The sequence below is a fragment of the Lithobates pipiens genome, unplaced genomic scaffold, assembly GCF_037356315.1.
Source record: "Lithobates pipiens isolate NorthernLeopardFrog02 unplaced genomic scaffold, aLitPip1_a1.2 Scaffold_19, whole genome shotgun sequence".
Taxonomy (NCBI): Eukaryota; Metazoa; Chordata; class Amphibia; order Anura; family Ranidae; genus Lithobates; species Lithobates pipiens.
The window spans coordinates 527,714,142-527,729,693 of NW_027507764.1; the positions used below are offsets into that span (position 1 = coordinate 527,714,142).

General features: G+C 46.0%; 1 protein-coding gene across 6 annotated transcripts in view; it reads right to left on the reverse strand.

Moving 5' to 3' along the window:
* The window catches only part of SLC43A3 (solute carrier family 43 member 3), a 757,299-nt gene that overhangs the window by 621,111 nt on the left and 120,636 nt on the right, over positions 1 to 15,552 (reverse strand). For all 6 annotated transcript variants that reach the window (XM_077493191.1, XM_077493188.1, XM_077493193.1 and 3 more), the window contains one exon: positions 10,640 to 10,769. In XM_077493191.1, coding sequence (XP_077349317.1) covers positions 10,640 to 10,662 — 23 coding nt within the window. In that variant the 5' untranslated portion in view covers positions 10,663 to 10,769. The remainder of the gene's footprint in view (positions 1 to 10,639; positions 10,770 to 15,552) is intronic.

The following is a 15,552-nucleotide window of genomic DNA, read 5'->3' on the forward strand; positions in this document are numbered from 1 at the left end:
AAAAACAGCTATATTGCAGGGGGTACTTGGAAGGGTCAGGGGGATAACTGCAGAGAGGACTTCTGGCGGTGCCAAAGACTCATCTGATTTCCTCGTGGTTGTTACCAGCGAAAAGGCTCAAAGGGACAGGTAAAAAGCATCCACCATAGTGTAGTATTTAAAATAAATGATTTTATTAAAACATAACTTTAACTACTCACAAGAGGAAAACGAATAACGCACACAGCTAGCAACAGATCGATGAGCGTCTTGCTCGGATGTAAACGTCACTTCCGGTTTCCTACGCGTTACGTCACACACGGACTTCAACTGGGATGTTTCTAAGGTGACCGGAAGTGGCTTTTGAGAGTACTGGGTGGACATGTTCCTCCCTCTATTTGCATATTGCGTCGTATACAAGGCATGTTACGAGCAAAGCGGACCAATCAGGTCAAGCGGGTGTGTCCCGCATTTAGTTTACATCACACCGCGCTCGAGGCATATTGTAAATAATACATCGAGCGGGCAAGGACAAAGGAAAACAAAGGAAAAACGAACTCAATAGGGGGAACTTTTACAAGGTCCATAATATTATAGAATTCTACCAAAGACTATTAGCCTAACACCAAATTGTGAGCTTTCATATATGTTTCCATATCATAGATAGAGGCAGGTCCTGTATATTAAAATACAGGGCTACGCCGGCGGCCATTTTCTTGGAGTCTTCAGGGCTATCCAAGAAAATGGCCGCCGGTGTAGCCCTGCATTTTAATATACAGGACCTGCCTCTATCTATGATATGGAAACATATATGAAAGCGCACAATTTGGTGTTAGGCTAATAGTCTTTGGTAGAATTCTATAATATTATGGACCTTGTAAAAGTTCCCCCTATTGAGTTAGTTTTTCCTTTGTTTTCCTTTGTCCTTGCCCGCTCGATGTATTATTTACAATATGCCTCGAGCGCGGTGTGAGGTAAACTAAATGCGGGACACACCCGCTTGACCTGATTGGTCCGCTTTGCTCGTAACATGCCTTGTATACGACGCAATATGCAAATAGAGGGTGGAACATGTCCACCCAGTACTCTCAAAAGCCACTTCCGGTCACCTTAGAAACATCCCAGTTGAAGTCCGTGTGTGACGTAACGCGTAGGAAACCGGAAGTGACGTTTACATCCGAGCAAGACGCTCATCGATCTGTTTCTAGCTGTGTGCCTTATTCGTTTTCCTCTTGTGAGTAGTTAAAGTTATGTTTTAATAAAATCATTTATTTTAAATACTACACTATGGTGGATGCTTTTTACCCATCACTTTGAGCCTTTTCGCTGGTAACAACCACGAGGAAATCGGATGAGTCTTTGGCACCGCCAGAAGTCCTCTCTGCAGTTATCCCCCTGACCCTTCCAAGTACCCCCTGCAATATAGCTGTTTTTTCGCTGCACACCTCGCAGCTGTGAGGTAATTATTTAGTGTAACCAGCACTGGCACGGAATACCACTGGAAGAGAGTTGGCTTGGCACATTGGACTTTATTTTTGATTGTGATATTGCATCCAAATTGCACGATTGGACTATGTATGGGACACTCTATTGAGATTCACTGATTTGCTGCTATTGGTTTTTGTTTGAATTTTTTTTATCATTTTTTTGCGCTTATATCACAGCAATGTTCTAGTTTACAAGCACTATTGCACTTTTTGCCTTGATATTTATTTGTATATTTTTTTTATTGTGTTAGTTCATTTGGTACTAAGGAAGCGCAACACAAACCCCCCCGTTTCATTTTCTGTATTATTGAGAGTCAACTCAGAGTGTTTGCTGCTCCCATTAGAACAAAATTTTACCTTCTGACCATTTTTTGGCCATATAGCGCGGGAGCCTTTGATATATATATTCGATGTCACAGTCCCAGCATCCTCTGGGACTGTGATATCATAATGGGCGGGGACATCATCCGGGATGTCCATATATAAGTAGCCGCACGCCACGTCCCTGTCATTGTGAGCAGAGACAGCGACGAGGCAACATCTCCTGAAGAGAAGAACAGAAGAAGGCAACAGTGGCAGCGGCGACAGAAGACTGGGCCACCGCTTGTAAAAGAGCTAGAAGAAGGTGCGGTGGTCCGGCAAGAAGTACCTAAGAGGCGGGCAAGACCCCCGAAGTCGGAAGAAGACCCTCGGGCGGCGGCGGTGAGCAGAAGTTAGCAGAGGAGTCCGGCGAGAAGACCCCCGAAGACGGAAGACCCGCGGAGCTGTGCAATAAACTATTTTAACCCTTGGGTGTTGTGTTTTTTTGTACATTTTTTTTCACAGGTGAATGGGTAGGGGTACATTGTACCCCATACTCATTCACATAGGGTGGGGGGCCGGGATCTGGGGGCCCCCTTATTAAAGGGGGCTCCCGGATTCCAATAAGCCCCCCGCCCGCAGACCCCGACAACCAACGGCCAGGGTTGTTGGGAAGAGGCCCTTGTTCTCATCAACATGGGGACAAGGTGCTTTGGGGTGGGGGGGCCGCGCAGCCACCCCTTCCCCAAGGCTCCCCCCATGTTGAGGGCATGCGGCCTGGTATGGCTCAGGAGGGGGGGGCGCTCGCTCGTCCCCACCCCCTTTCCTGGCCGGCCGGGTAGCGTGCTCGGATAAGGGTCTGGTACGGATCTGGGGGGAACCCCACGCCGGTCTTTCCGTGAGAGTCGCCTCCGTATAGACGGAGATCCGACTTGTAGGCGACCTCCATTGAAATCAACGGGTACCAGTCGCCTACAAGTCGGATTGAAGTAGTACAGGAGCCTTTTCTGAAGTCGGAGCGACTTTAGTAGTGTGCATTAAGACGGCTCTCATTCACTTACATTGATTTTTACACGTTGACCGACCTGAGGCGACTAGGGGAGACCTGAAGTCGGATCTGAGTCACCCCTGTGTGAACCGGCTCTTAATGAAAAATACCAGCCCACTTAGCTACAGTATCTGATCCCAAGCAAGGGGTTGGGTAAGCAATAAACTGTCCTCTGAAGACTTACCAAGAACTTGCATCTAGCAGACTTCTCCTTTTTAGGCCCTGGGGGTGTAGAAGTACTCATACTGCCCTTGTCCTGCAGCTATAGAAATAACTGCTTCTGCTGGGCTGGTTCCTTTCCAGGCTATGCAGGCTATCCTCCCCTTGTAGACTGCAGGGTAGTGGAGCTCCCTCTTTCAGTTATCCTTCTTCCTCCTCCTTCCTCCAACCTCCAGCCTGGAGGCAGAACGCTCTTACACAGGTGGGCACTACATCTACAAACAAAAGACCTGAGTCTTTGCGTGTATTGGGAACCTTCCTGAATACACCCTTCACAATGCCTCTATTTATTGTAGATGGACCCTGTGCTTGCAAATTAGATTCCTTTAAAAGAAAACCCCCATCCCCATGCAGGCACTCCCAGCAAAATCCTGCAATAATGCATTTCAACAAACTTCAATTAAGAACTTGTGTTGGGGAGGAGAAGGTGGAATACCCCAAAAAATAAATCTAGACTTTTACTGCTTACTGACTCTTCAGCAGCACAAAGCCACCTTTGTGGCAACTCTCCATAAAACATGAGGCTTCGTTCTCAACCAGCTCTATGATTGTAGCTTAAGGACACAGTTTTCTTCCACAGATATACAGTGTGTTTTTTTCCCTAGCCACACAGCCTGCAAGACAGCCAAGCCCTCTAAGACCTGGGAACCAGCCCTAAGGTCACCCAACAGGCACATAGTCTGCCTACTAGAGAACGATCTCTCCCAAAAAGCAACATTCCATATCTGGGCTTAACTGGTAACAGGTGCAACTCCCTAAGGAAAAAATCACTAAGGATTGTCCAGCTAACAAGACAGGCAAAGCTGTACCATACCCCTGTCAGACTACAGTAGAGCCTACTCAACAGAGCATGACAGATAATGCAAGTCCCCAAGCACAGCATTCTACAAACGGCAGTGCAAAACAGCAAAAACACTAAGACATCAGTAAAATTGCAGGCCAAACTGATAAGTGAGATATGTTGGGTAAAACTGCATTTGATCCTCTCTGCGATTTTTATTTTTTGCACTATAAACAGAAAAACACTATATTTTTTACTTTTTGCTGTAATAAAGATCCCCCAAAAATATATAAAAAAAAAGTTCTCTCAGTTTAGGCCAATATATATTCTTCTACATATTTGGTAAAAAAAAATTGCAATAATATATATTGATTGGTTTGTGCAGAGTTTTATGGCATTTTTATTTTTTATTAGTAATGGCGGCGATCTGCGATTTTTATCATTACTGCGACATTATGGCGGACACATTGGACATTTTTGAAACTATTTTGGGACCATTGTCATTTATACAGCGATCAGTGTGATAAAAATGCATTGATTACTGTGTAAATGACACTGGTAGTGAAGGACAGTGATCGCTGCTCTCGATGACAGAAAGCAGTAGATCACTGTCCTGTCACTAGGCAGAACGGAAATGCTTTGTTTACAAAAGCATTTCCTTGTTCTACCTCTCCGTGACACGATCGCCGGGAGACTGGCAGACATTGAGTCCGGGGGACCCACAAGCGCAATCACAGAGCACGGGACAGGGGTGCGTGTGCCAGGGGAATTTAAAGGGATGTACAGGTACGCCCATTTGCCCAGCCGTGCCATTCTTCCAACATAAATGTACATGCGGCAGTCGGCAAGCGGTTAAAAAGTGCTTATTTGCACATTTCTCAAAGGTGGTAGGGATCATTTTCCTGACCAATGTATCCTTCTATTCACAGTCTATGAAGAAGAAGCAGCAGTGGTGGTTCCTGCAGCATTGCTTTTCAGTATTTTTTGAAGTTGCACCAGCCAGACCTGGATATACACACCATTCACAAACAGTTCCTGAACCTAGTGATCGATGACTATTTATTCTAAGGTTATTATTCAATTGGCACTATTGACTACTGTGTGCCCAGAATGTACCTTGCTTGGGCAAGTCCAATATTCACTCAAGGTAATGGCCTATCCTGCAAGTATTATGCCTGATAGAGCCTTCAGCGCAGTGGGAGGAGTTGTAAGTGAGAAGCACAGCTGCCTGTTCTCAAACAGTGTGGACTAACTCACAAAAATAAATCATGTCTGAACCACAGTTGACTATCAAACATCCACTTTGGATTTCACTGAATAAATTATTAATTTGTATCCACGTCACCTTTGTAAAATGCCTTTTTCTTAAAAGATCATACCGTTTTACCTTCTGTCCTTGCTGTTGTTGCCACTGTTGCCAATGTTACCGCCTTCTGGCACCCATTTTTTCTTCCCTTTGCAGAAATAAATCTGCCTTATGTTGCTGTTTTTGACCCTTTTCTACCTGCTCACAAACCGCCCTGCCACTACACTTTAATTTCCACTGCTGGAAAATACCTGTGTCATGGTTATGCAGTGATCTTCCTGTGTTTGCTTACCTCCCCTCATGTGTTCAGACTAAGAGGCCAGCCACTTCCACCTGGTGGTTTTTTTAACCTCTCGTCTAAGCATGGCTCCACCCCCAGGCCCCATCAGGGAGCCCTATATTAACCTGTGCACTGCAGGCCATCAGTGCTGATCAACCATTGTGTATTCATTGTGTGTTTAGCTTCCTGTTACCTGCCGTGTGACCTTGGCTTTGTCCCTCACCATCCCTATTCTCCTGTTGCCTACTGTGCGTGTGAGCTGGGGGACCCTGGGGGTCGCGACCTGGAGCCAGTTGCAGCCAAGTCCATCCTCACCACTCGAGGCTCTGGTGAACACCTGCTGGCTCTTAGATTCCGCGCCCCAGGGAATCTTATGCGCTAACCCCAGTGGGATCTGTCCCCCATCTGCAGCAGTCAGCCGTAGGGTCCACAACCTTGCGGTGCACTCCAGATACCTACGGTGTGCATCTGTCACCTCGCCTCAAGGTGACATGACAGTTTGATCAGCCATGGACCCGGCTGATGTGCCGCTTCCTGCAGATGATCCATTGCAGAGCTTAGTTCGCAGACTTGAGACCCAAGAATCGCATCAGACCCAGGTGATGCGATTCCTTCAGGATTTGGCATCACGTGTTGAACAGGTTCAGGCCTTATTAGGACCCCCGGTTCAACAACCTCAACCGCTATCTGCCGCTGCACCTATTGCATCAGTTGCATCCACACATTCATTACAACTACCAGCTCCGGTCCGTTTCTCTGGGGACTCCAAGGCTTGCAGGGGGTTCCTTAGCCAGTGTACAATTCATTTTGAACTTCAGCCCCAAAACTTCCTGTCCGATCGGGCAAAAGTCGCATATATCATATCCCTCCTGTCCGGCGAGGCGTTAGCTTGGGCCGCCCCTCTGTGGGAACTGAATGATCCAGTGGTTTCTAGCCTGTCTGATTTCTTGAAACTTTTTTGGAATATCTTCGAGGAACCAGGTCATGTCTCCTCAGCGGCTAGTGCTCTTTTACATCTCCATCAAGAGTCCGCGTCTGTGGGTTAGTATGCTCTTCAGTTCCGTATCCTCACAGCTGAATTGAGCTGGAATAATGATGAGGCCCTAGTTGCTACCCTTTTACATGGCCTCTCTGATAGAGTGAAGGATGAATTAGCAGGAAGATCCCTTCCTGCTGATCTGGACAGTGTCATCACCTTGTGTAACCAGATCGATATTCGCTTTCAGGAGAGGGCCCTGGAAAAAAAGACGCCAGCACTCCCCGTTCTTTAGGCAGCCTGAGCCCCCAGTCCCTTCTCTTCGATCCGAGGAACAACCCCTGCCTACTGAGGAACCTATGCAGTTGGGCTGGACTAAATTATCTCCCAAAGAACGTGCTAGGCGCAGAACTCTGGGCCTATGCCTCTATTGTGGGGCCAAAGGTAATTTCCTTGACACTTGTTCTCTTCGTCCAGAGAAACGCTCAGGGCTAATACATCTGGAAGGTGGAGTATTAGACCCTGAAATATCACCTTCTCATCTTCTCCTTTCTGTGTTGCTTCATGTCGGTGCTTCCTCTCGTTCGGTCTCAGCACATCTGGATTCCGGAGCCACTGCCAATTTCATGGATTGGGAAACTGCATCCTCCATGAGACTTACCCTTTTGCCCCTTACAATGCCATTGGTGGTCTTGGCGATTGATGGCACGGTTCTCCCAGGGGGCCCTATCCGCTTTCAGACTATTCCTGTTAAGATGTCAGTAGGGAAACTCCACCAGGAGTGGATATCCTTCCTTGTCTTACCTAAGGCTTCATCTCCTATCATATTAGGTCTTCCTTGGTTACTGCTCCATTCTCCACACGTTGACTGGTCTGCTGGACAGATCCTGGCTTGGGGTTCCTCCTGTTCCTCTTCCTGCCTACTCAAGGGTACCCCAAAGGAGAAACGTCCTGTTACCACCATCCCAGTATCTTCTGCTCTTCCCGCTGTATATAGCAATCTCTGGGATGCGTCCTGCAATAGTTGGAATGATGCACTCTCTAGGTCATGTGGTACTCTGGATGAGGGGCCCACCTATGAATCTAAGTCGATCATTCACTCCAGTTCGCATAACCATTTACCTTTGTCTGTCCCTAATCTCCCTTGGATGCACAGCCAGGCTAACTTGTCTGCAAGTTCCACAGTTGCTATGCCCTGTGATGCGATTGAGATGGTCGCTACACCTGACAATACTATTCAGTCAACCTCTGCACCAGTTATGCCAGTCCAGCCCATGCCCAATGAGCTTCCTGCTTCTTGTTCAGTACCTTCGGTGACCTGGCCTCACCCTACTGCTACTATGTCCGTTCAAACCCGTTTAAGAGGCTCAATCCATCCTTTGGATAGAATACCTCATTTGGCCAGGAGGGGTTTTCAATCTTTTTCTCAGGGTTCTCTGCATTCTGTTTGTGTTGCAGCTATCCAGCTTGACTCTTGTGACATGTCACTTTCTAACCAACCTGACCTCAGGGATCCACTGACCTCTGCCCAGTCTGGTGGTCCTGTTATGGATGCCCAGCTCATCTTTAAGGGTATGTGGGACCCTGCTCAGACTCCTGATCTTCTCATGCCCTTACCCATTCCTAAAAAGCCTTTAGTCCTCAAGTCCCCTCGTCCTCTCCCTACCTCTGTTTCGGTCTCTGAGGATAATCTAAAATACGAGATTAGTCAAGTTTTGGATTCCCGGCTGCTCTGAGGAGAGGTCTTGGATCACTGCATCTGAGGACTTTGCTCCCTGTCTGTTAAGGAGGTTCCATCTGGAGTTTCCCTTTAAGCATGGACCCAGGCGGGGGAGGGGGAGGCCTCGTAAGAGGGAGGGTACTGTCATGGTTATGCAGTGATCTTCCTGTGTTTGCTTACCTCCCCTCGTGTTCAGACTAAGGCCAGCCACTTCCACCTGGTGGTTTTTATAACCTCTCCTCTAAGCATGGCTCCACCCCAGGCCCTATCAGGGAGCCCTATATTAACCTGTGCACTGCAGGCCATCAGTGCTGATCAACCATTGTGTATTCATTGTGTGTTTAGTTTCCTGTTACCTGCCGTGTGCTCTTCTGTTGTTCCGTTACCGACTTTGGCGTGCCTTTGACTATTCCTGTTTGCCTGTGATCCTGACCTTTTGGCGTGTCCCCGACCTTGGCTTTGGATCCCTACGGTGTGCATATGTCACCTCGCCTCAAGGTGACCTGACAACCTGCCTTGTGATTCCCAATTTGGTGCTAGTTGGCTGCAAAAGTACTGCCTGCTGCTGGTCAATTTTTTCACAACATTTATTGAGATTTGAGACACTACACACTAATATAGTATTTAAGCCTATTCTATGTGTTCTGGGACTATCCCGCTATTAATCAATTTTGTAACTACATTCTAATTTTTACTGCAGGTGACTACTTGCATTTTGTTCTAAAATTTGGGCCTATTATAGTTGCTCCCATATTGTATTACCACCGGTCAGTTTTTACCCAACTATACCTGCTGCTAAATCTACCTACATTTTTTATTTTTTTAACATATCTGATTCAAATAATAGATTTGGTTGCTACTTTTTACTGTAAGTGAATTGTAAAAATTAAAAGAATCAAATTCCATACTCAAATTCCACTGATATAACAAGCTGTCACTGAGGCAGTTTATGAATATCATCCAATTCCATAACATCATGTAAAGCTTCACGGCAATATGCAAGCATGCAATTTTACAATATGCAAGCATGTGGCTTTTCATTAAATAATGTGCAAGTGCATCACTTAGTATTTCTCACATTTCAAAGACTTTACTATTTCAGTCAACATCCAGGGTCAGCATATAGGTCTTTGACTAAGATGTTAGCTCATAAATGGTAAGATTATATAAATCCTAATATGTACTATTTAGCTGTCAAGTACTTGGTTGTGTCCACACATGCCCTGGAGACTTAAGTGGCAACAGGAACATATTAATGTGCCTCCAAGGAAGATCTTCCAGGCCTGACTGCAATTAACAATGGCCTGTTGCTCCTTTACATAGACCACAGAAGACTAACACCACTGGCTAAAAAATTTTTCCTGATATTGGTAATAGGCTAAATTATGAAGCTTTTAGAGTACAATTTTCCTATTACTGGGATGAGGTTACGTACAGTCCTGAAATCAATTTTAATTCATGAACAATTTACATAGGTGTAGCACCCTCTACCTTAAGTAGGATGTGCTAGAGGTAGTGGTTTTGTTTTAACAGTCAGTGCAGGTAAATTTAGGCAGGCCTAGCAGTGAGCTGGGCCTGTTTGTTTTTGATCTGGGGGCTGGGAGTGGTTTTGAGAGTAGCAGCAGGTGACTTACATGCTCCTCATTTCTCTGGCACCTCCTCTGTTTCTGGAAGGTTCTGGAAAAGAGGCAGGGCAGAGGATTGGAGTGGCATGCAGTATATCTGGGACCGCTGACCAATCCCCAACTAGAACTGACAGGGGGCAGGCCTTCTGTATATACTCATGGTCAGCATGCTGTGGGAGGAGTTGTCAGGTGGAAGAACTAGTAATGGAGTGTTAAGCTGCCGTGGCCCGGTAGAAGCCCCCTTTCTGGGGGGGGGGGGGGGGGTCCTGGGTCTGGAGCTCAGGAGCTGGGAAGGAACCTCTTCATACAAACGCATCTCGGGGTGTACTTAGTTTTTACTTATTTAGTACTTATTTTTTATCTCTATTGGTTGCTACACCAAAGGAGCCTGCAGACCCCTGCCAGCAAATGGCGGCTATTGAACAGTTGAGGTTTATTCAGAGTGAGGCCTAACCATATCATAACTGTGACGGGAATCTAGGCTTGCGCAGCAGAGAAAGTGGAGTTGACTCAAGTGATGTGCTGGAGGTGTAAGGAGCTTTAGAGACTGCCAATATAAGTCCAAAATCATTTATTCAAATTACAAGATCAATTATCTGGGCATCCCATGTCCCTTTTCCCAATCCAAGTTAAATCCCCTAAATAAAAACAACAAACAAGCTGAAGGACTGTTCATTGTCTGGCGATGTGTGACTGGAAGTGAATGCCTGGCTAACCAGGGTGAGGGGTGGAACTACTACACTCAGTGACCCCACTAGGGCACCGCTACATAGGGCTACACCTAGCTGTCCTGGTACTTTGGCCTGGATCTGTGTGACCTGTTCAAAAAGAAATATCTGAAAGCTTACAAGCGTAGTTGGTTTTTAGGAGACAAACTTTTTTTTAACAATGAATAGTAATAATAAATTGTAACCTTACATGCAGATAAACCTTGCCACCATGGTTCCAAAGTGGTCAAAAACATAGCCAGATGGAAGGGTCAATAAACTGTTCAAGAACACAGTCACTGTGAATATAAGAGAAAATTGTTCATCTTGAGGAATACAGCCTGTAAAGAAAAAAAGATAAAAATTATCTGTCTGGAGAAAACCTTTTGTTTTGTTTATTTTTTTATGAAAGTAAATCCTAATGGCTTTGTGGTCAATTTGGTTTTAGAATTTACAAGCTTTTGAAATTATATTTTACATTTAGTAAGGAAGACTAAACTGGTAATGGCAGCCTTAAACCATGTGTAGCACTGACATTTTTGCCTACTAATGTAATGTTAATGTGAATACAATGTAAACCTATGGACAATGTTATCAGTTAGTATTTGGCGCCATCTAGTGACCAAAACTGGAAATGGACTTTAGTTATTTTCCTTTTCATGGTGTTGGAAAGATAACAGGAAGTGATTGTGTTTACTTTTGTTATTTGACCTTATCTAAACAGAAGGCCAGGTGACCTACCCATGATCACCCTCTACTGAACTGCATGCTGGGTAGGCTATAAATGGGCCTGCGCGGCCATTTTCTTTCTCTTCTGGACACATGGCGTGCCTGTGAGTACCTGTGATGAGGTCGCCAGAGAACTGCAGCCTGCAGAGCAGCAATCTAAAGCCAGAGGAGGATTCACAGCACAGCATGCTGGGACAGCAGTGTGGTCGGATAGGGAAGGATCCAGAGGCACCCTGACGGAGGTAACTGAGAGCTCCTGGTGACCTTGTGAAGCTGAACAGCGTGACGGCATGGCCGCAGCAAATGGACTAGTGGAGTGGAGCTGACTTATTCTTCAGACCCAGTTTGGTGAGAGGGCTGTTGCCAAAAGTTTCTTACGCACTTGTATACACCTAGACTTTAACATAGTGTCGCTGGGACCTGTAGTCCCACGGAGGAGAATCTAATAGACAGACCGAGTTTAAACAGGCCTCAAGCCTATTCATCACAATACTATTAGCACTGTGTTACACCAGAGGCAATTACAAGTGTATCACGCTACAGGAACAGATTGTGTTGTAATTCATTATTGATCCTGCATTTCTATATCTACTAGGGTGTGCTGGAAGTGGGAAGGTGCCCATAGTAAGGTGTAGTCCCTCTGAGCACTAGTCCCAATTGGAGCCGCATTCTAAGGGGTCATTTAAGACAACTGTACAGGTATAATCTGTTGTGTATACCTACTGTGCTGTTACATTATGTTTATGGGACAATGCAAATATTGTACTTGCCATTTTACTTTACTCAATACAAGTTTCAGTAAATATACGTTTCTGGTTAAGTACTTTGGCGTGGAGTGTTGTTCCTTTTTCTCCAGCAGGTGGAGGCATTGGATACCCAGGTGAAAACAGAGGTATACTGTTATTATATATTATATTGTGGGGTTGTCCTTCACTATTAGCTCCACACCAACATTGCACCACAGCTGTGTCAAGGTGACCGAGTCAAGTCAGTGGGGGTTCACTAGCACAGTACAGGCCCAAATAAATTCAGCAGCTCCTTCGGGGGTCAGTGCTACACATGCATAAGATAGGAACAGCCAGGAACAATCCAAGCAGGTTTGTCCTGCACTTTTATTTGACAAAGCAGCAAACAGACATGATGTCATTGCAGGAGGCATCAGAACAGCAAATCCATAGCATAAAACAAATTATCCACTTGTGAGAGCAACAACAATATCTAGTCAGTAATAGGGGTGTTGAATTTAATCGCTGCATCAATGCATTGCGATTCGGGGGTCCCCGATGCGACATCGATGCATGCGACCCGAAAAATCGATGTTGGGTGACATCATCCCGACTTGCCCCGCCCCTCCCGGAAGAGCGATCCGAGCATTTTTATCAAAATCCTTTTTTTTTATAAATACAATGACCGTCCATTAAGTGGTCACCTCTGTGTGTTTTTTTTTTTTTTTTTTATATATGCAGCTTAAAACCTCGTTTTATAGCGTGTGTGTATATAACTGTATACACCGCTCATGTGACTGCTCGGTCTGGCCAGCCCCTCTCCTCTCACGTCTCTCCTGAGGTCAGCCCCGCCTGCCTCTCTTCTAATCTGATAGCTACAGTCGGTGGGCGGGGCTGAGAACTCCTACTGACCTGACTAGAGACTTGTGCCTGAGACACAGGAGAGGCGGGCCAGAATGAGGAGAGCAGAGAGCAGTCACATGAGCGGCTTATACAGTTACACACACACACACACACACACACACACACACACACACACAAAGAAATGAGGTATGAAAAGCTGCATATATTTTAGAATGCACATACAGCGGTGGGCACTTAATAGATTATAATTTCATTTATATCACCACACAGGTATTTTTTAGCAGAAGTATGTAGAGTACAAGTATGTTTGTACTCTACATACACTGGCTCCTACATGTGCTCTGTGATGACATTAACCTGCCCCCCCCCCTCGTTTGCACATTCCATTGTGTTAACTCCTAGTGTGCTGGAAGGTACAAACGAGATGGGGGGGGTGAGTAAATGTCACCACAGAGACAGTACAGGGAACTTCACAGGGCTGTTTGTCAGTTGTGGATTTGGATTCTAATCCCTCCCGACTTCCCAGCTGCTGGGTGTGTGTGATTTCCTGTACCCTGTAGTGCACTCAGTAAATCGGAGTTCCACTCATTTTTTAGTTTATTAAAAGTCAGCAGCTACAAAGTGTAGCTGCTGACTTTTAATAATCGCATTCACCTCTCCCACAGTCCATCGATGTGGCCGCACGGAGCATCACTCCTCTCCCCATCCTCTCCTCAGCGCCATCATCTACTGTGGGCAGTGACACCCACCCGTGACAGCTTACGGCCGGGCGCACACTGCGCTTTGCCATTGGCCAGACAATGGTCCCAGAAGATCGCTGGCAGAGAGGGGCCGCCTAGAATTTTTGTTTATTAAAAGTCAGCAGCTACAAAAAAAGTGCATCTTCTGACTTTTAAAAAAGACACTCACCTGTCCCACAATCCAGCGATGTGGCCACCCGAACCCTCCATTCTCTCCCCTGCCTGTCAACAGCGCTGGCAATACTACTGTGGGCATCCAGGCGCGCATGTCTCACTGCGCTGTCCTGCACAGCCGGGCAATCTTCTGGGACATGTGATGTGTCCCAGAAGATTTCAGAGAGGAAGGGCTGCCTAGGTGGCCCAAGCGGAAGTGGGAGCATGTCAGTAATCGTGATGCATCGCAGAATCGAATCGAATCGTTGACCAGATAATCGTAATCGAATCGTGAGACCAGTGAAAATGCGCACCCCTAGTCAGTAAAGCCAGTCACTGATGATTTGAATCTTGGTCGGTTGAGCAGGGACCAGCCGAGATTCGAGCCATGTATGGAGGCTGATTGTACCATCAATCAACTTGGGTGCAACCAGCGTGTTGGATTGTTAGGATGCAATTACTGCCAGAGGCAATAGCTCTGTTGGAGGGATTTCCTCATCAACACGGACCGTGTTGATAGGGAAATCAAGCGATTTTCTTTAAATCTAATCATCTATGGTCTGCCTAGCAGGGCCCCCCTAATGGGTTTCCCAAAACAAACAGGTAGCATATGTTTCTTTATTCTGTCAGCACCCAGCTTTTAAACCCAGCAGCAAGCTCTTACAGCAGGAAGAGCAAGATGGAGAGCACTGATAGGGTTGCCACCTTTTCTTTAAGTCAAACCCGAACACTTTAGCACCACGCAGCAATTTTTTTTTAATAGTATAAACTATACATATATTTTGCTATTAAATAACATTTCTAATCATCTGAAGTTAATCACAAGAGTTCCCCTTTACATCAGAGTCCGCAGAGTTCCTCTTTTACATCTGAACTCGCAGAGTTCCCTTTCACTGTAAGGGGGGAGGGGGGACTCTGCAGACTCTGGTGTAAGGGATAACTCTGGGGACTCTGTCATAAGGAGTGCTCTGGGAACCCTGATTTAAGGTGGAATATTGAGAACTCTGATGTAAGGAGAAGATTCTGATGTAAGGGGGAACACTGTGGCCTCTGGTGTAAAGGGGAACTCTGATGTAAAGGGTGCTCTGAGAACCCTGACTTGCCGTTAGTGTATTCACTCACTCACTCCTTGGCAGTCAGCACCTTCAAATTTCCAGCACCAACTTTCCATTTCTGAGGCACAGCGCCGGGGATTGGAGTGTGGGCAGACACAGAGGGGTAGGAGTGTTTGGGGGGGGGGGGGGGGGGTGGAAGCTGCAGGGAAGCCATAGTCAATCTAAATAATGTGTCCGGGTTTCAGGCAGTCTGAAACCCAGACGCATGATTCCAAACCCGAACTGTCCAGGTGAATCCTGGACAGGTGGCAACCCTAAGCACTGAGCATCAGTCAGCTCACATTCATAAATGTCTGTGCACAGCTGAGGCTAACTAAGTTTATCTACCAGGCTTATTACCACCCAAATCTCTACAAAGCCTTTGGGTTTCATCACACAGACCAGGATTCATTAGTATTCTGAGAAAACAACTATGGGGAATAGAAAGAGGAAGAAGAGGAAGTTGGACCATTAGAAAGACTTGCACACTCCTGGCTGCTCTACATCTGGGAGTAGGTTTTTGAGGAAAGCTTTGACAGCCACTTAACCAACTCCTGTGCATGCTGTGGTTGTATTTACTTGGTCACTTTGAGAAAAAGACAGATATGCCTTACCTTGTCCTCCAACTATCTCCATGAGCAGTACCTTAATGTTTCCTTTTAGACCTGTCTGTCTGTCTTTTTTTATATATTGTGACAGTCTGGTGGAAGTGTGATATTTATAATACAGAATTGGAATTGCGGTGGTTATGGACGCCAGGGAAGCCTGGGGAGGATAACTGGCTAGTCTTTAAGAGGCTAATTGTTACATTTCTCTGTT